Below are 20,524 nucleotides of genomic sequence, written 5' to 3' on the forward strand. Positions count from 1 at the left end.
AGATCATCTCTGAGCAGGCGGTATGCTACTGAATAGAGCTGAAGTTTCTTTAGTCTGGCAGAATAAGACATATGTTGGAGACCCTTGATCCTTTTGGTGTGGTGCTTTTGTGGTCTCTCCAGCTGTTGCACATGCCGGGTGAGGTACATACCAAATGGGGCATTGTACTCAATCATGGGTCTGATGAGGGAGGAATATAGGGGTACAATGACATCCTTGGATCTGGATGTGAATCCCTTCATGATGAGGTGTGCAAGGTAGAATGTTTTTCTAACCACTTTGGCAACGTGGGTGTCAAATGAGAGGTCGCTGTCTACTTGGGTCCCCAGGTCTCTGATTACTTTTTCCATACTCAGTGGGTTGCTGTTTATGTGATAATTTGTGGGTACTTTGTTTTTTCCAAAAGGGATGACTATACATTTTTTGGCATTTAGTTTAAGGCCGTGACTACGGCACCAGTTGTCAGTTTCAGTGAGGCCTTTTTGTAGGATGTGTGTGTCTGCTGGTGTATCGACTATGGTGCCTAGTTTGCAGTCATCTGCGAACTTTGTCAGCCACAGCCCTCCCATGTTTGCTTTAACATCTGAGAAATAAATGCCGAACAAGAGGGGTCCCAGGACAGATCCCTGTGGGACACCACTTGTGACTGGCTTTGAGTCTGACATTGCTCCAGCGATTTTAACTTTATGGGTTCTGTCCTTTAGCCAGTTTGCAACCCATCTAGTGACATAAGGGTTTACTTTTAAGCTGTTTAGCTTATCTATGATGCCTGAGTGGGGTATTGTGTCAAGGCCTTAGCCAAGTCCAGGTATGCTGTATGGACTGCTTTGCCCTCATCAATGGCTCTAGTGACTGTTTCAAAAAGTCAACCAGGTTTAAAAGGCAGGATCTGCCCTTTACAAAGCCGAACTGGGTGGGGTCAAGTGTCTGTAGGTCCCCTATGTCTCTGTTTATGAGTTCCATAATGATTCTTTCCATAGCTTTGCAGACCAGGCTAGTTAAGCTTATGGGGCGGTAGTTTCCAGGGTCTGTAGAGGCACCCCCCTTGTGGAGTGGGACCACTGTTGCTGCACGCCAGTGTTCAGGTACATATCCCAAGTAAGGCTAAGGTTAAATAGCATTTTATGTGTGGGTTTAGCTCCTCTTGAGTTCACGTAACACGCACCCTGGGATACCGTCAGGTCCCATTGATGCTGTGTTTTTTGCTTTGTTTAGGGCGGTTCTCACTTGGACATCTGAGATGACAGGGAGATTACATTCAGCTGGGATAAGTATTTCTTCTTTTGGGGTGAAGGAGGGGAGAAATTTGCACTGAACCTGTCAGCCAGAATGTTAGCAATATCTGTGGGTTCAGTGTATTTTTTGTTATTGTGAACCAACTCTGAGCATATCTGAGGGTTTCTGCCCAGGTTTCTAACATAGCTGAAGAAGGCTTTGTGGTTATCTTTAGTGTCCTTAGCGATTTTTCTCTCAAAGTTTGCCTTGGATGTTTTTATGAGAGAACATAGTTTTCTGCTAATGTTGATCAGAGATGTCTTCCCTTTATGGGATTTCGCTCAGACGTGCAGTAGCTTCCTTCTTTTGTTATACAATTTGTTTATGGCTGAGGTCCACCAGACAGGATGCTTACATTTGGTGGAGAGGGACTTGGATTTGTTTGGGATTGCATGATCCATGCATTCTTGGAGATATCCATAGAAAGCATTAGTGAAGGATTCAGTATTGTGGGATGTGGTATCCACTGGCACAGTGGGCTTAAAGGATACCATCTCAGTCTTAAGAAGAGTGAAGTCTGCTTTTGAGAAGTTTTTCACTGTGGTCTTTTGTGCTGGTGGTGGAGGTGGGATATGTATATCCAGGGTGATTAGTTTGTGGTCAGATCTCACTAGTGAGGGGTATACTTCCGGTGTGGAGCATTTTGTCCCCATGTTTGTGATGATCAGGTCTAGTATATTATCTCCCCTAGTGGGAGAGGTGACTAGTTGTTCCAGTGCATTTGAATTTATGAATTCCAGGAACCTTTGGGCTAGGGTATTAGGGCTAGAATAATGTACCCAATCTATGTTTGGGTAGTTGAAGTCTCCCAGTATGATGGTATTTTGTGATACATTCATATCCTCCAATGTCTTCAGGAAGGCTGAGTGGGGTTCTTGAGATTGGGAGGGTGGTCTGTAACATGCTACCAGTTGTATAGCAGTTTTGCCTATGGTTAGTTGCACCTGAATGGTCTCTGATGCTTCATGTGTTGCTACTAACCTGGAGGTGTGGGTGTCCTTTATGAATATGGACACTCCCTCCTTTGTGGTTCGCCCGGTTTTGGGGCGAAAAGCATGATACGAGGTATAGCCTGGTAGTGCTGGGGTGCTCTCAGGAGCCTTGAACCAGGTTTCAGTTACTGCACAGACGTCGATGTTCTCCATGCTGAGGAGTGCATCGAGTGCCTGCATCTTGAGATTTAGACTTCTGGCGTTGAGCAGCATTACCCTTAGTTTTTTCCATTTTTGTTTTCTAAGGAGGTGGGTTTGTCTTTTGAGCCTTGCCTAAAAAAGGCACTATGGGGGTGGCAAGAGCCTTAGCCAATATCCGGAAGCCCAGTGGTGACAGGTATAAGCCATCCCTTGCAAAGCAGCGTGGCTTGTCCAACATATCATCCCAGGCAGACAGACATTGGATCCCCTTAGAATGACACCAGTACTTGAGCCAATTGTTAAAGCTGATCATCTTGTCTTTGTATTGTGGTATCATTCTTGGTGAGGGAAAGATGCTGCTCTGGGTCAGGGTCATACCAGCCTGGGCTACATAATCAGAGAGCTCCTCTATGTCTCTTTTCATGTAGTCCAGGGAGGTACGTCTCAGGTCATTCACACCAGCATGGACAATGACGGAATCATATTTGTACTTGCTTTGGAGTGACCTGAGTGCGTGTGTTATGTGGCGGATCCTAGCTCCCGATAGACAGCTCACAGTCACCTTCTCCTTGTTCAGCCTGGTCAGTGGGACATCAGTGTGTCTGACTATGGAGTCACCTATTACTAGTGTATCAGGCAAGGTGTTTGGCCTTAAGGGCTGCGATTGGTTGACACACTGATTTATTGAAGTATGTGTTGCATGAGTTTTGTTTTGAGGTGGTGGATATTTGGATGTCTGCTTTGGGAGCCTCTGTTGTTTTGGTAAGTTGTTTATTAGAGCCTCCGAGTATGTCTTTGTGTTTTTATGTGTTTGGTTTGCAGTTGTGGTAGGTCTATGTGGGACTGGGATTGTTGTGTGTGCGGTTGCCATCTCCTCCTGTCTGGTCATGCCAGCCCTGAGTTGAGAGAGTTCAGCCACCAATTTGGCTATATAGTTGCATCTCTCACATGTATTTGTGTTTGCTGGGAGGAGGAGAGGGTTGTCTGTGTACATGAGACAATTGTAGCATTGTCTCAGGATACCCAGATTGACCAGCTGAACTGGAGACGATGCCAGTAATCTACCACATGACATGCTAGAACAGTATAAGGGAGTGGTATACCTTTAAGGGAAGTGGATATTCACAGGGGTGGTAAGTAGATGTAGTGCTTTACTTAGTACGAGAGTGCTTGCTTAGTAGAGAAGTATTGAGAACAAGTGCTAGGCTTATAATACAGTGAGTAGTCTGGTTTTACTAAGAGTAGAGCTTCCTTAAGGGAAAATTTGAAGAGCAGACTTGGCGGAGCCAGAAAAAGTTTAACCGGCGCTGCGCTATGCGCACGAAAAGCCGTGCAAACGTGGATTTTAAACAGTGAACTACAAAAGAGCTAGAAATGGTCCAAAACAACCAATTACTACAGCTTCTTGTGCTGAGGTCACTTCCCCCAAGGACAGGTAGGCTGCTCAAGGCTCCCCACTCCCACTGGTGAGCAAAGAAACTTCCTTCTATCCAAGTAAGGTAATGAACAACACAGGAACTACACCACAGCCCAGAATACAGCAATGCCTGTAAACTGGTCTAAACTAGTCAAGGAAGGCGGGAAAACAAGGATTATTTTTTTGTTTTTTTGGTAGAAACACACAGAAAATGCAGAAACAGTGATAAATTAGTTACACAGGCTAGCACACTTTAGTGGGCAGCCTCCACAGTTAAATTAAACAAACAAACAAGCAAACTTTCGATCAAATTCGACTAAAATGTAACTTTAAGTGCAGATTTTAAAATAATGCAGCAATCAGTTAAAAAACAGTTCAGGCTAGTTCAAGGTAAGCTACAGAAGCTATTTCAAGTGAAAAAAAGCAGAGATACTTAAATCCAGAAGGTAGTCGCTTTTCTGAGTTCCCTGCTGCTAGGACCACTCTATAAACCCACGTGGAGCTTGTCTGAGCAGTATAGCCAGAAAAAAACGCCCAGAGGCAGATTTTAAACAGTGAACTATAAAAGAGCTAGAAATGGTCCAAAACAACCAATTACTACAGCTTCTTGTGCTGAGGTCACTTCCCCCAAGGACAGGTAGGCTGCTCAAGGCTCCCCACTCCCACTGGTGAGCAAAGAAACGTCCTTCTATCCAAGTAAGGTAATGGACAACACAGGAACTACACCACAGCCCAGAATACAGCAATGCCTGTAAACTGGTCTAAACTAGTCGAGGAAGGTGGGGAAAACAAGGATTATTTTTTTGTTTTTTTGTTTTTTTGGTAGAAACACACAGAAAATGCAGAAACAGTGATAAATTAGTTACACGGGCTAGCACACTTTAGTGGGCAGCCTCCACAGTTAAATTAAACAAACAAACAAGCAAACTTTCGATCAAATTTGACTAAAATGTAACTTTAAGTGCAGATTTTAAAATAATGCAGCAATCAGTTAAAAAACAGTTCAGGCTAGTTCAAGGTAAGCTACAGAAGCTATTTCAACTGAAAAAAAAGCAGAGATACTTAAATCCAGAAGGTAGTCGCTTTTCTGAGTTCCCTGCTGCTAGGACCACTCTGTAAACCCACGTGGAGCTTGTCTGAGCACTATAGCCAGAAAAAAATGCCCAGAGGCGGATTTTAAACAGTGAACTACAAAAGAGCTAGAAATGGTTCAAAGCAACCAATTACTACAGCTTCTTGTGCTGAGGTCACTCTCAAGGCTCCCCACTCCCACTGGTGAGCAAAGAAACTTCCTTCTATCCAAGTAAGGTAATGGACAACACAGGAACTACACCACAGCCCAGAATACAGCAATGCCTGTAAACTGGTCTAAACTTATCTGCCAGCAGAATGACTTTATAATTTTCCTATCCACATCTGGGTCCAGGAAGGAGCACTGTTACTGGACTGTGTATCTTTGCAGGAACTAGTAAAACTACTGATAAAATGCCTAGCCTGAAAAAAACATCTAAATAAATGGATATTAATGACTGCCCTTCTGAGTTTCTTTTCCTAGAAACAGATCATGATAATCCTGTTGAGACCTGACAGCTGTTTCCCATAATTAAATCTCTGTTTAGAGCACAGATTAAATGTTCTAAGCAGATTACACTAAAACATACTCATTTTCAATCGTCATGGTTCCTTTTGAAGAGGGCCAAGGAGGCGCTCTGCTTGACATGTATAGGTTCATAGGTAGGTACTAGGCTATCTGCCAGAGGGCATTTACAAGCCTAGCCATAGAGTGTCAGCTTTCGCCACCCCCTTGATTAATTAACCGAGCCTCTGTCAAGAAGAGCCAATGAAGTGATCCCATGGGTGTATTTTCTGTTACCCATCCACTCAAGGTTTCTCTTGAAGAGTGTTAGTGAAGGGCTCTGCCTAATATAGTTTGGAATTTTGTTCCAAAGCATGGGGAGTCTCTGTGACAGGAATCTATCCCTCCAGCATGTTCTATTTGTTGTTGTGGCGAGGTTTAGCTCACTAGAGCGAGTGGCTCTCAGTGACTTGGATTTCTTTAGATGTAGCATGTCCATCAATTCTGAGTTGGACATGGCTTTGTAAGTCAGGCAGAGATCACCTCTGAGTAAGTGATATGCCACAGAGTATAGCCGGAGTTTTTCCAGTCGGGCTGCATAGGACATATGTTTGAGGCCAGTAATCCTCTTGGTGAATTACATTTGTGGTCTTTCCAGCTGTTGGAAGTGTCTTGTGAGGTACATTCCAAATGGGGCATTGTACTCTATGATGGGTCTGATGAGTGACGAGTAGAGGGGCATTATAACCTCTTTATTTCTAGATGCAAACCCTTTAGTAATTAAATGGGCTACATAGAAGGATTTCCTAACTACTTTGGCAATATGATTGTCAAAAGGAGGGATTACTATCTACCTGGGTCCCCAGATCTCTTATTACGTCTTCTGTATTAAGGGGGATGCCACCTATGTGGTAATTCATGGGTGTTTTGTTTTTCCCAAATGGAATGACTATGCATTTTCTGGCACTTAGCTTGAGGCCATGACTTTGACACCAGGTGTCTGTCTCAGTAAGGCCTTTTTGAAGGCTGTCTGTGTCAGCCTGAGAGTCAATTATGGCTCTCAGTTTGCAGTCATCGGTGAACTTGGTTAGCCATAGTCCTCCTGTGTTTGCCTGTACTTCTGAGAAGTATATGCCGAACAGTAGGGGTCCCAGGACCGAGCCTTGTGGGACACCACTTTTGACTGGTTTAGAGTCGGACCTGGAGCCCGCTATTCTTAGGGGCTTATGTTCAAGCTGGTGAGTTTTTCTATAATTCCCGAGTGGGGAATGGTGTCAAAAGCCTTGGCGAGGTCAAGGTAGGCTGTGTGAACCACCTTCCCCTCATCTACAGCCTTGGTGACTGTCTCGAAGAAGTCAACCAGGTTTAGTAGGCATGACCTACCCTTAAAGCCGAACTGGGTCGGGTCAAGTGTTTGGAGGTTCCCAATGTCCTTGTTAAGGAGTTCCATGATGATGCGTTCCATAGCCTTGCAGACCAGGCTAGTTAGGCTTATGGGGTGAGTTACCAGGGTCAGTTGTGGCCCCTCCTTTGTGGAGCGGAATAACCGTTGCTGTGCGCCATTCTATGGGCACGTAGCCTGTGGAGAGGCTGAGGTTGAACAGTGCGTTTAGGTGGGGGGTTAGTTTGTTCTGTAGTGCATGCAAGATGCAGCCTGGGACACCATCTGGCCCCATTAACGCCATGCTTTTGGCTTTTAAAAGGGCTGTTTTCACCTGTGCGTCTGTGATTTCTGGGACACTACACTTTTCCGGTATTGTTGTGGGCCCTTTTGGGGGTGAAGTTTGCACTGAATCTATCTGCCAGGATGTTGGCAAGATCAGTAGGTTCAGTATATTTTGTGCTATTTTGCACTAGCTCAGAGCATATCTGCGAGTTGTCAGTTAGATTCTTGACATAGCTAAAGAAGGCTTTGTGGTTATCTTTCAAATCCTTGGATATTTTTCTTTCGAAGTTAGCCTTGGATGATTTTATGAGGGACCTTAGTTTCTTACTGATACTGATCAGGGATGTCTTTTCTTCTTTGGATTTGCTTTTTTTCTGAACTAGTTTCCTCCTTCTGTTGTATAGCCTGTTGTATTTTTGGGGGTCCTCTTAGCTCTAGTGGTCTTCGACCTGCTTTTATTCTAAACAACGGATTCATTTTGAGTTCACACAGACAAACACCATGGGAAACCTGTAGGAATTGTCTAAACCAGAAAATTATTGGAAGATCTGTCAAATAAACAGCATGAATTATTTGAGTAAATGTTGAAAGGAGGTGCTGACCATATCATGATATAATTATCTACCTAAAAAATCACCAGAACTAGGATGTGGGACTATGTATCAGCCAGTCAAGAGGAATTACCTTATGTGTAAGCACTTTACAAACAGCCTAAACATTTCACAGATAGCCTAAATGTTTTACTGATAACCTAAACACTTCACGGATAACCTAAACATTCCACTGACAGCCATAGATAGACCAAACAATTCACTGACAGCCTAAACACTTTTCAGATTGCCTAAACATTTCATTGATGGTCTAAACACCTCATAGCTAACCTATCCATTTCACTAACAGCCTAAACACTTCACAGGTAGCCTAAACATTTTACTGACCACCTAAACACATCACAGGTAGCCTAAACATTTGACTGACAGCCTAAACACTTCACAGGTAGCCAAAACATTTTACTGACAGCCTAAACACATCACAGGTAGCCTAAACACTTCACAAATAGCCAAAATGTTTCACTGACAGCCTAAACACTTCACAGATAGCCAAAATGTTTCACTGATAGCCTAAACATTTCACAGATAGCCAAAATGTTTCACTGACAGCCTAAACACTTCCCAGGTAGCCTAAATACTTCCCAGGTCACCTAAACATTTTACTGGCAGCCTAAACACTTGCCAGGTCAACTAAACATTTTACTGACAGCCCATTTAAAGTGGTGGTGCTGCTGCCTGCAGAGTTGTGGAATTTAAGTTCCCCAAAAGAAAAAAGTCTGTTGTGTGGATGTTAATTCTATGTACAGATAAGCTACCCATGTTTTCTGGTACACAGATGAGCCAAGCAAAGCCTTTTTTATGGTTGTTAAGATAATGTAACAAACCATTGGCAGATAAACATAATTTGTGAGATTTCTTACTAAGAGTGGCCACAGCAGCGAGCCCTGTCACATCATCTGTGTAACAGATGCAATGAAAATGGTGAGGAACCTGGGAAAAGTAAGACTGTCAGTCTGGTTCCTCACACCAAATTGAATATTGCGGACAAAGTAACTGACCATTAACCTTCTTATGTATTTAGCAGGTCTGTATTATCTTATCAAAAGCTAAATTTGCCGAACTGCACCTACATCAGAAATTCAGTTCAGTGAATTTGCTCTTGTGAGGGGTTGTGCCCCCCCCACACCCCTGCTAATTATATATACCAACTCCAAGTTCGCACTACAGTGAGGAAAGGGCAAAGTTTCCAATCCTCACTGTACCGCGATTTCACTATTATCAGTTTGCAAATTCAGTTTTCAAGGATATAATATAGACCCGTATTTAGCAACTCTTCAGTAACCTCTTGTCTGTTTGGGTTTCAGGGTAACATCTTAGGATAACAAGGTGATTAACTGTTCTATCACAAAACTCAATGCAAAACATATGACAGCATGCAGCAAAGGATCACACTACTGAACACTCAACAATTCTAACATAGTAAAAATGTCAAAAGGAAAGCAATTTCATTTTACTAAAAGCCCTCCATACTGCTACCCTCTCTGTACCACCTTAGTAATACATGCTAGACCTAACTGACCCTCTACTCCTAATCCCCATCTCCACATTTTACCTTACAAACCCTTTCTGTAACATTACCAATAAATAAGACAGGCTCACACATACACCCCACTTGTCTGTTATGACAGGGCATGCATCTAATAAAATGAACATGTGATGCACTGATTATTTGAACAAATGATCCTTCACTTCATTTTGTTGTGCAAATTAATGTGCGACAGAATAAACAAACTCCATCTTATATGCTACCATTTTATAGGTGGCTACTAGGCTAATGTCCTAGGGCCTTTAAAAGCCTAGCTGTGTAAAAAACCCATGTACCCTAATTGACCATGGTTAGATAGTCATTTTTAACAGAGCGATTCAGTGATCAGCACTGACAACCCCTGTCCATGACGGGCATGCCACCCCTGGGGTGAATTTACAGTCACCCATCCAATTGTCAAGATTACGCTTAAATAGGATCATTGAGGAGCTCTGCTTCATGTGAAGTGGGAGCTTATTCCAGAGGAGTGGCAATCTCTGGGAGATAGAGCTGTCTCTCCAACACGTTTTGTTAATGTCTCAGGCTAGGTTGAAATCCCTGGAGCGAGTGACTCTTGTCCCATTTGATTTGCAGTTGTACAGCATTTAAATTAGGGCACAGTCAGAGACTGGTCTGTAGGCTAGGCACAGGTCACCTCCCAGCAGCCTGTATGATACAAAGTACAGTGACAGGGCTTTCAGTCTTTTCATGTAAGTCACATTTTGGAAGCCATGGATTCTCTTGGTTAGAAACCTCTGTGGTCTCTCCAGTTGCTGCAGGTGTCTGGTGAGATACATACAGAAGGAAGCATTGCACCCAATTAGTGGTCTGATAAGGGTCGAGTACCCTGAATTTATAACCTCCTTAATCTTGGATATGATGCTCTTATTTATGAGATGTGCAATGTACAAGGCTTTCCTTGCCACAATGGACACACGATGATCGAAGTTTAGATTGCTATCAACCTGTGTTCCCAAGTCTTGCACCACTGGGTATGAGCTAAGAAGGGTGCTATATATATGATACTTAGCATGGGCTACTTCTTTTACAAAGGGGATAATGAGGCATTTTATTGAATTTAGTTTTAGTCCATGACTTTGGCACCAATCAATTGTCTGTGTCAGCCCCATCTGTAATATGTTTACATCACTGGGGGACTCAATGATTGCACACAGTTTGTAGTCATCTGCAAACCTGGTAAGCCACAAGCCATCTACTTTCACCTGGACTTTGGAGAAATAGATTCTAAACAGTAGAGGGCCCAACAGATCCTTGTGGTACCCCACTGGTAACTGGTCTACTGGTGGAGGTGGACTCCCCAACTTTGATAATGTGTGTTCTGTCAGTGAGCCAGTTGTCTACCCATCTAGTGACATATGGGTTAATCCCCAGTTGGGAGAGTTTCTCAATGATCCCTGAGTGGGGGATTGTGTGTGTCAAAAGCCTTGGCTATATATCAAGATAGGTGGTATGTACTGCTTTTCCCTCATCCAGGGCTTTGGTGACATTCTCAAAGAAGTCCACCAGGTTTATTAAGCAAGATCTACCCTTGATGAAACCAAACTCCACCAGGTTTATTAAGCAAGATCTACCATTGATGAAACCAAACTGTGTCAGATCAAGAGTTTGAAGATCACCTGTGTTCTTATTGATAAGGTCCATGATGATTCTTTCCATGGCCTTGCAGATAAGGCTGGTTAGGCTTATGGGTCAATAGTTAACTGGGGAGGTTGACGGACCCCCTTTATGCAAGGGGATTACTGTTGCTATTCTCCACTCTGCCAAAACAAAGTCAGTCCTCAGGCTATGATTAAAGGAGTGCCAAGTGGTTCTGCTAGTTCTTATTTAAGATTGTTTAGTAAGCAACCTGGAATGTTATCTGGTCCCACAGAGGCCACGTTTCTGTCCTTGAAGAGCACTTGTATGACCTGTTCTTTGGAGATACTTGGTAGGGGACTGGTGTAAGGAATGCTTTGGGGTATGGCTGGTGGGGACAGGTGGGGGTGAAGCTATTGCCAAATCTGTCAGCTAGCAAGTTGGTAGTTTTCTCAGGTTCAGTGTGAGTGGTACCATCCACTACAAATTCAGCACACAGCTGGGCATTCCTTTTTAGGGTTCAGATGTTTTTAGCTAGGGATGTTAATTTAGTCTTGTAACTAGCCTTGGAGGACTTTAAAAGATTTCTGATTTGCTTGTTCAAGATGTGGAGGATGTTCTTCCACTGTTGAGTAAGTTCCCTCCTGTTCTTAGATATCAGTTTCTTTCTTTTATTATATAATTTATTTATACTTGCATTCCATCAGGGTGGCTTGTTTTTTTTTTTCAGGAGGACGTGGTTTTAGTCCTGTCAGATACAGCTGAGAAAATACATTTGTTTAAGTGGCTATATAGGGCAGTTGTTTACTCTTGTGCATAGAAGTCATTGTTGGCTGTGTTGTCAGGGGCTTTGAAACATTTTATACCGTTGCTTAGTAGGCCACAGTTTGCTTTGGAGAAATTGTTCTTTTTTTGCTCCTGTGGGGGTGTTAGTTCTGAGACTGACCTTACCAGGCAGGGCAACACACAGGGGGTAGTGCAGTGACCCCCCCCCATGCTGGTGAGGACTAGTTCTAGGACATTTGAGCCCCTTGCGGGGGTGCAGACTATCTGTTCCAGGGCATTTGAAGTAAGAAGCTCCAGAGTGATCATGCTTGTGCTCGTGTGTGTCACCCAATCAACGGAAGGATAGTTGAAATCTCCCAAGACCAAGGTGTTCGGCTGTACACTGAGTGACTCTAGCAAGTCCAGGCAGGCAGTGTGCTTCTCCTGGTTCTTGGAGAGGGACCTGTAGCTAACGACAATGTGGTAGGGTATTTTGCCTATAGTTATTTGGACCTGGTAGCACTCTTCACAATGTTAACTTATTGTGAAAGCTCTTTTACATTATTATCTGTCAGGCATCAGTGAGTTGGGTTTGAAGCATTTTCCATCAGTGGGAATTTCCTATGCAGAGTAAGGTAGCAGTTTATAGTATTTTCCTTTACCTGTGCTCAGGTGGTTTATTCAGAAGTATTTAATGCAATCCGCTGAGAAATTCATCCCTCTCTACAGCTATTGTAATTGTTTGAGTCATCACAAATTAGAAATAAGCCTTCAAGCTCTGACTTGCATAAAAAAATAATAATAAGCTAGAGATGGTGTTTTGCAGTCCCTGATTCGAGGAACGATACTACTGATTACAACGCTTTAGATTTATCTGTCACATAACACAGAGGCTGCCTGATTCGAGGAACAATACTACTGATTACAACGCTTTAGATTTATCTGTCACATAACACAGAGGCTGCCTGATTCGGGGAGCGATACTACTGATTACAACGCTTTAGATTTATCTGTCACATAACACAGAGGCTGCCTGATTCGGGGAACGATACTACTGATTACAACGCTTTAGATTTATCTGTCACATAACACAGAGGCTGCCTGATTCGGGGAACGATACTACTGATTACAACGCTTTAGATTTATCTGTCACATAACACAGAGGCTGCCTAATTCGGGGAACGATACTACTGATTACAACGCTTTAGATTTATCTGTCACATAACACAGAGGCTGCCTGATTCGGGGAACGATACTACTGATTACAATGCTTTAGATTTATCTGTCACATAACACAGAGGCTGCCTGATTCGAGGAACGATACTACTGATTACAACGCTTTAGATTTATCTGTCACATAACACAGAGGCTGCCTGATTCGGGGAACGATACTACTGATTACAACGCTTTAGATTTATCTGTCACATAACACAGAGGCTGCCTGATTCGGGGAGCAATACTACTGATTACAACGCTTTAGATTTATCTGTCACATAACACAGAGGCTGCCTGATTCGGGGAACGATACTACTGATTACAACGCTTTAGATTTATCTGTCACATAACACAGAGGCTGCCTGATTCGGGGAATGATACTACTGATTACAACGCTTTAGATTTATCTGTCACATAACACAGAGGCTGCCTGATTCGGGGAACGATACTACTGATTACAACGCTTTAGATTTATCTGTCACATAACACAGAGGCTGCCTGATTCGAGGAACGATACTACTGATTACAATGCTTTAGATTTATCTGTCACATAACACAGAGGCTGCCTACCTGTCATAAAGAATGCAGGGGCTGCCTGCCTGTGCTCGAGGATTTCACTAATCATAACACTAAACTTCACAGACAGTTTGGTGTGAGATCTGTATTTTCTGCCAAGTTGTGTGCAGTTAATAACATTTCAAGAAAATCTGTGACAAATGAAATAAGCATTAAGTCAAATCAGAAATCCTTTTGGGGCAATAGTATAAATACCTTAATACCTTTTAATGAAAGTCAGCTGCAGCTCTTTGGTCACCAGACCCAGAGCCTGTATTCAATCACAATGCAATAATAAGCACCGTCTAGAAAGCGACTGCATTTTTTAAGTATTTTGTTACCTATTTCCAAAAGCTGCACTGGCTGGAAATGCTAAAGTCTGGTAGTCTACGATATACACACACACGCACACGCACACGCACACGCGCACACACACACACACACACACACACACACACACACACACACACACACACACACACACACACACACACACACACACACACACACCAGTCATGTGCAATCTCAGTGGGACAGCCTGAACTTTCATGCTTTTGCACACGTCCTGCTGTACAATGGTGTCATTCTGCTACTGCCAGTGGCTTTTGCATATTGTATTTAACTTTACTGTGCCAGACAGCCACAGGAGTGAGCTGCAAGAGTGTGAAATCAGAAACCTGTCTGTATTCACCATATATAAGCTAGGAACAAAGCCGTTATTCAAGCATAAGTCAGCTGGGACAATAAGAAAAGGCTCTTTTAGAAAGAAAAAAATTCAGATAATTATATGAACGTTACCACAGATGGACATTCAAATACAGAAAGGTTCTTGGTTAATGCAGTTATTGGTGCTCTGTAAAAACTTTCATGAAGCTCAGACATCAGGAAAACAGAAAACAGAATGGGCCCAAGAAAAGTAGACGGAACAACATTAGTGATGTGAGAAGAACAAAACTAGAACGGCAAAGGATCAGATGACAGGAAGAGGAGAGTTAAACAACAAAACCGAACAATTACGTTGTCTGCTTACTCATGCAGCAAGCTGTGAGTGAGCAGGTAACTGCAGCAGTCCATACGCACAATCCTTGTAGAACAGGTGCAAAGATAACATTGAAAATATTGTCATTCAGAAGTCGCATAATATGGCAATTTAAAGATTGTTGTACTAAGCAACTTCTGCAAAGAGTGTTATGTGCCTATTAATCAAGTTGCACCAATTCACTTTAGTAGGGAATTCAAATTTGCTGACTAAGTAGGCTATAGCTGTGCAGCTCAGTGATTTGCAGATACAGACTTCTGAAAGCATCTATTAGCAGCTGTTCTAACTGCATTGTAGGTGATTTACAGATATTCACTGGAAGGACGTAATGAGACTTAGCAGCATTCTAATTAAGGATGTCTCTGAATCGTACTATGAACAAGTAGCACAACTCTTCCAAACTGAGCATGGAGCTCTTGCAGACGTTAATGAATACTGCCACTTGTGCAATGGGAGCATCAACATAAGGAGCATTGCTCTCGCTTTCACTGTACCTTCCCTTCTGTGGGAAGTGAAGCAGCTATTTTCGATGATGGCAGAACAAGTGTTCGACACTACTGTTACAGTGGTGGTTCCAGATGCAGAGCAGAATACATCCTTTATTAAGTTATATTTTCTCTAATCTTAGCTGCCACCTTGTTTGAGAATCACAATTTCTTTCCCACTATTTTTGAAATGTGCTCTTGTTCTGCAAAAGGCCTTGCTGCTTCCGTGATGAAAGTATTACTGCATCTGCAGTGCCCTTACTCCCCTCCATTATGCTGTTTGACTAGGCCATTTATAAGGCTTTGTCATACATTGTTAAAGTATGTCCTGGTAAGGTCTACAGCCCCTTTCATGTCTAAGGGGCTTGATTTTATATATATATATATATATATATATATATATATATATATATATATATATATGTATGTAGTAATCAGGATATCGAATTTCCAGTACAGACCTGTGGAGAAAAGTTTCAGTGTGTTAAAAAAACACTCAGAAACACTTCAGCCAATTTGCAAATAAATTTCCAACATTCAATAAAAAATGCAGAGATGCATTTCAAACAATCTCAAATTAGGCCTCAACAATAAAATATCATTTGTAAATTAAGAGCTAAATATGCATTTTACCATGTACAAAGAAAATAACATTCTTTAATAATCATTATAACTGAATCCTTCAATTCTAGAAAATGCGAAGTGGAAGATAAAATATCCTGAAGTAGAGGAATGAAACCTGCAGGGGGAGAGGAGGTGTCAAAAAAAGAGGAAGAGGCGATAACTGGTAGGGAAATGATAAGAGGACAAGAAAAATGAGAGCGGAGGAATAGCAAAGGGCACAGAAAGTTAAAAATACAGAAAAAGTGAGATGCAAAATACAATCTTCATATCTGCATAAAACAGAAGAATGAAAAGCTAAATGAAAGATAGGCCGAGAATTTGTCTTTTAAGTTGTAGTGCAAGGGTGTTTCTGGCTCAAGGCAAAGTAATACTTCATAATTGATTTGAATGCTATTTGATAAAGTGTTTGCCTTTATTTCAGGGGCGGGGAGTGTACACCAAAGATTTGCTGCAATCACAGAAAATGCAGATTCAACATATACAAGTTGAAGTGTGATAATTTTAAGGACCAGAAGAGACTACAGCAGTCTAAGATTGTGATTAGAGTAGGAAGCTTGAAAGTAGGGAGGTTTATCGCAGTTTGTACCTTTGTCCGGCTATGGAGGAGCTAGAATTCCACCCATTGGAATAAGTCTAATACTTGGTGATGGGATGAAGAGGAGAGAGAGCAGTGGAAAAATTGGCTATTTTATTGTATTATAGCTGCAGTTCCTCAGCAACACAGGGTTTGCAAAAATACAGAAATGAGTGCAAGAGGATATGTAACAAGAACAGCATGGACTAGAATAAGTGTGGAGTGAATGTTGGCATGGTAAATTATGTCTAATACTTGCTGAGGTCCAGAGCCTACAGATAAAACGTGCACATACTTTTTGTAGGCCATTCCTAATTCATGTAGCTGTCAACGACTTTTCTTGCATGTCTTGTGTTTCTGATTAACAGTTCCATTTTATTTATTCAATTATTTTTCCCACTCAGGCACCAGTACAACTGCATATGACTGCCTTAGGAACTACGTTTCACTACCTCATGTCAGCATGCATACTGATTTTCTTGGTCATAATAATTTGGATATATTTTTTCTTTTACTTTGTGTTGTCTTGGCTTGCTGTTCATGGTAGCTAATGTACTTAGCTCTTCCAGTCAGCCCTACAGTTCTTTTTCTAGCTGCTTAGCATTAGCACAACATGGAGCTGAAGACACTGCACTCAGCAGTCCTCTACTTCTTCTTCTTCTTTTGGCTGCTGCTGTTAGGAGTCACCACAGCGGATTATCTGTTTCCATTTCTTCCTGTCCTCTTCATCTTGCTCTGTCACACCAATCACCTGCATGTCCTCTCTCACCACATCCATAAACCTTATCTTAGGCCTTCCTCTTTTCCGGTTACCTGGCAACTTCATCCTTAGCATCTTTTTCCCAATATACTCTGCATCCCTCCTCAGTACATGTCCAAACCGACATAATCTTGCCTCTCTGGCTTTGTCTCTAAACCTTCCAACCTGGGATGACCCTCTAATATACTTATTCCTAATCCTGTCCACCCTCGTCACACCCAGTGCAAATCTTAAGATCTTTAACTCTGCCACGTCCAGCTCTGACTCCTGCCTTTTTGTCAATGCCACTGTCTCCAACCCATATAACATAACTGGTCTCACTACTCTCTTGTAGACCTTCCCTTTCACTCTTACTGGTACTCGTCTGTCACAAATCACTCCTGACACTCTTCTCCACCCACTCCTTCCTGCCTGTACTCTCTTCTTCACTTCTCTTCCACACTCACCGTTACTCTGAACTATTGACCCCAAGTATTTAACTCATCCACCTTCACCACCTCTACTCCCTGCATCCTCACCATTTCTCTGTCATAAATCTCTGTCCAATGTCATTATTGTTAAAAAAGGGCATATATTTTAAATATAGGGCTGGATTCATGAATGCTTACAATAAGTCTACACTAAGTGTACACAATCTGTATTCATGAACATCCCAACCATTTTTTTTGTGCTGTCTATTCACTCAGAAAGAGTAGACTAACTGTGGATGTAATCTACATATTGTGATAATCTTTATGAACTCCTCTCAATATTTAAGACTGCAAGAAAATCATCAGGAGAACTAAAATTAGGACTAAGAAGGTGAGAGTTATGCTTGTGCTGTCTATTCACTCAGAATTGTGTTTATTTATTGAATACTTAGTGTAGAAATTATATTTACATTCTTAAAGCGTTTTTTACTGCAGTTTTCCTACCTTGCTGTCAGAGCTGATGGGTCTCCTACACTCTGCACAAGTGTTGGCAACAAACTTGTCGAAGCACGGCAGACAGCAATGACGGTTTTCTGTCTCAACATACTTCTTTCCATGCAGCGGATTCCGGCAGTAGTGACAGTCAAATCTTTCAGTCATTGTATTAACAGTCCAACTGCGAGGACCTTAAATAAAAAAAAAAAAGTTAAAGATACTGGATGAGATAAACATTTCCTGAGCAAAAGAAACAAATATGAAACAACAGCGTATTAGTAAAACTAGTTCCTGTTGCAACTTTACTGTTCATGCCCATCTGTACCTGCTATTGAAACAACAATTGGGATAAAGGTACTGTGGTATGGTAATGGCAGATAATGTCAAGCAAGATGATTTCCTTCATAGTCTAACCTAAATATCAGCAGATGAATCTTCAAAATGTTTTCATTTACCTACTTGCCTATTCCAACATCTATCTGTTTTATGAGAATGTCTCTGTAATAAAAAAACTCAATCCAACTAATCACAGACATGAGTATAACTTAATTATACCAGTAATTCTGCATAACCCATGACTAACATGTTTTGTACTATAGAGGCAGCTTTGCTCCATGTTAATAAGCGCTACTTAGTGGCTTAACAAGGAACAGAAATGGCCACAATGTTCTTTTCCTCAACAAGTGGCAGCATTTAAAACATGTCATATTAAAACTTTCAAACAAACTTTTTACCTTCTTGTCCCATTATGTAACCTCACAAAACTGTGCAGTTTCCTTTGTTGCATTAACACTTTCTCAAGGGCAGAAAACTGCACAAACTGTAGAGCGAACTACTCTATGGTTTAAGATGAAATTCAGTACTACAAGCTATTGAGCAGAGTGAAGTAATCTACAGTTTAATATGCAATTCAGTACTACGAGCTAGTGAGCAGGGTGAACTGCTTTACAATTTAACATGTGATTCAGTACTACAAGCTAGTGAACAGAGTGAACTGCTCTACAGTTTAACATGCGATTCAGTACTGCAAGCTAGTCAGCAGAGTGAGCTACTCTACAGTTTAATATGCAATTCAGTACTACGAGCTAGTGAGCAGAGTGAACTGCTCTGCAGTTTAACATTCAATTCAGTAGTACAAGCTAGTGAGCAGAGTGAACTACTCTACAGTTTAACATTCAATTCAGTAGTACAAGCTAGTGAGCAGAGTGAACTATTCTAGAGTTTAATGTACGATTCAGTACTACAAGCTAGTGAACAGAGTGAACTACTCTGCAGTTTAATATGCAATTCAGTACTACAAGGTAGTGAGCAGAGTGAACTGCTCTACAGTTTAACATGTGATTCAGGACTACAAGCTAGTGAGCAGAGTGAACTGCTCTACAGTTTAATATGTGATTCAGTAGTACCAAGCTAGTGAGCAGAGTGAACTGCTCTACAGTTTAACATGTGATTCAGTACTACAAGCTAGTGAGCAGAGTGAACTGCTCTACAGTTTAATATGCGATTCAGTAGTACCAAGCTAGTGAGCAGAGTGAACTGCTCTACAGTTTAATATGCGATTCAGTACTACAAGCTAGTGAGCAGAGTGAACTATTCTAGAGTTTAACGTGAGATTCAGTACTACAAGGTAGTGAGCAGAGTGAGCAGAGTGAACTGCTCTATAGTTTAATATGAGATTCAGTATTACAAGCTAGTGAGCAGAGTGAGCAGAGTGAACTGCTCTACAGTTTAATATGTGATTCAGTATTACAAGCTAGTGAGCACAATGCTGACAACAATTTTCACAGATCTCATAACAGAGTGGAGCCATAACTCTTGCTATCATGTAGTCCAGACTCTTACATTACAAACAAACTGCTGCTCAGTACAATGAAAATTTCACAGTTATTGTGAAGATGAGCACAGGCATTCACTGTCCCTTAACAAGTAAAGAGCCAACTTCGTCCCTTCCTCACTAAACAGTGGAACCTTGGCCTTGGAGTGCAGCACATGTTCTAACATGAAGAAGTTGGTGTGGGACACAAGCACTTGGCTGAGTTTTGGAAAAAAATGCATTTTACAGTAGCTTGTCTTTTTTTTTTCTCATGTTTTTGGCTTTATATGTCTTCATTTTATCACCAGCTTGGAAAAAAGGATTTATCTGGTTGGTTTTATGTTGGTCCTTAAAAACTATGATTAGTAGGGTTAGTAGAACTATTCAAAAACAGCAGGAGAAGACCACTACAAGATAAATGTAAAACATTCACAGAATTTATTCCAAGTATAAAATGAGCGCTTTCACGTGCTACCAGGCACGCTTCATCAGATTTTAAAGCTAACTGATTTCAAGATGTATATATACACCCATTACATCACAATTTAGTTAATTAACACATTCAATTAATCAATAAAATCATCAGAAAACGTATTAACCCACTGTGACTTCCTGGTTACTAAATCCTTCAGTTTGTGTGGTATTTTCACATCATATAGAGAACTTGTTCACAGTCATAGAAAAATAATAAAATCCATGTTCTATTAATAAATTAAATTATAATGCTGGCCTGATTTCCTACTCAATAGTAAAAATGAGAATGCTAATAGACAATCAATTACATATATATATATATATATATATATATATATATATATACATACCATGTTAATGAACAAAATAAATAAAAATAAAAATGAAGATATAATAGAATGGAATAGAATAAAATAAAAGTCCTCACAAATATACTATATGAGTGTGATGTTACATACAAAATAACATAGTAACTTAGTTAAAATACCACTGTCTATCATCCATCTATCTACGTGC

At 41.3% G+C, this 20,524-nt stretch overlaps 1 protein-coding gene across 4 annotated transcripts in view; it reads right to left on the reverse strand.

Annotated features, from left to right (window-relative positions):
- Nucleotides 1-20,524, reverse strand: part of FHL1 (four and a half LIM domains 1) — a 768,328-nt gene that overhangs the window by 125,298 nt on the left and 622,506 nt on the right. For all 4 annotated transcript variants that reach the window (XM_044057565.1, XM_044057564.1, XM_044057566.1 and 1 more), the window contains one exon: nt 17,731-17,912. In XM_044057565.1, the coding sequence (XP_043913500.1) occupies nt 17,731-17,886 (156 nt within the window). In that variant the 5' untranslated portion in view covers nt 17,887-17,912. The remainder of the gene's footprint in view (nt 1-17,730; nt 17,913-20,524) is intronic.

This window comes from Protopterus annectens, chromosome 15.part0 (genome assembly GCF_019279795.1).
Source record: "Protopterus annectens isolate FY-2018-M chromosome 15.part0, PAN1.0, whole genome shotgun sequence".
In the NCBI taxonomy this organism is placed as follows: Eukaryota; Metazoa; Chordata; order Ceratodontiformes; family Protopteridae; genus Protopterus; species Protopterus annectens.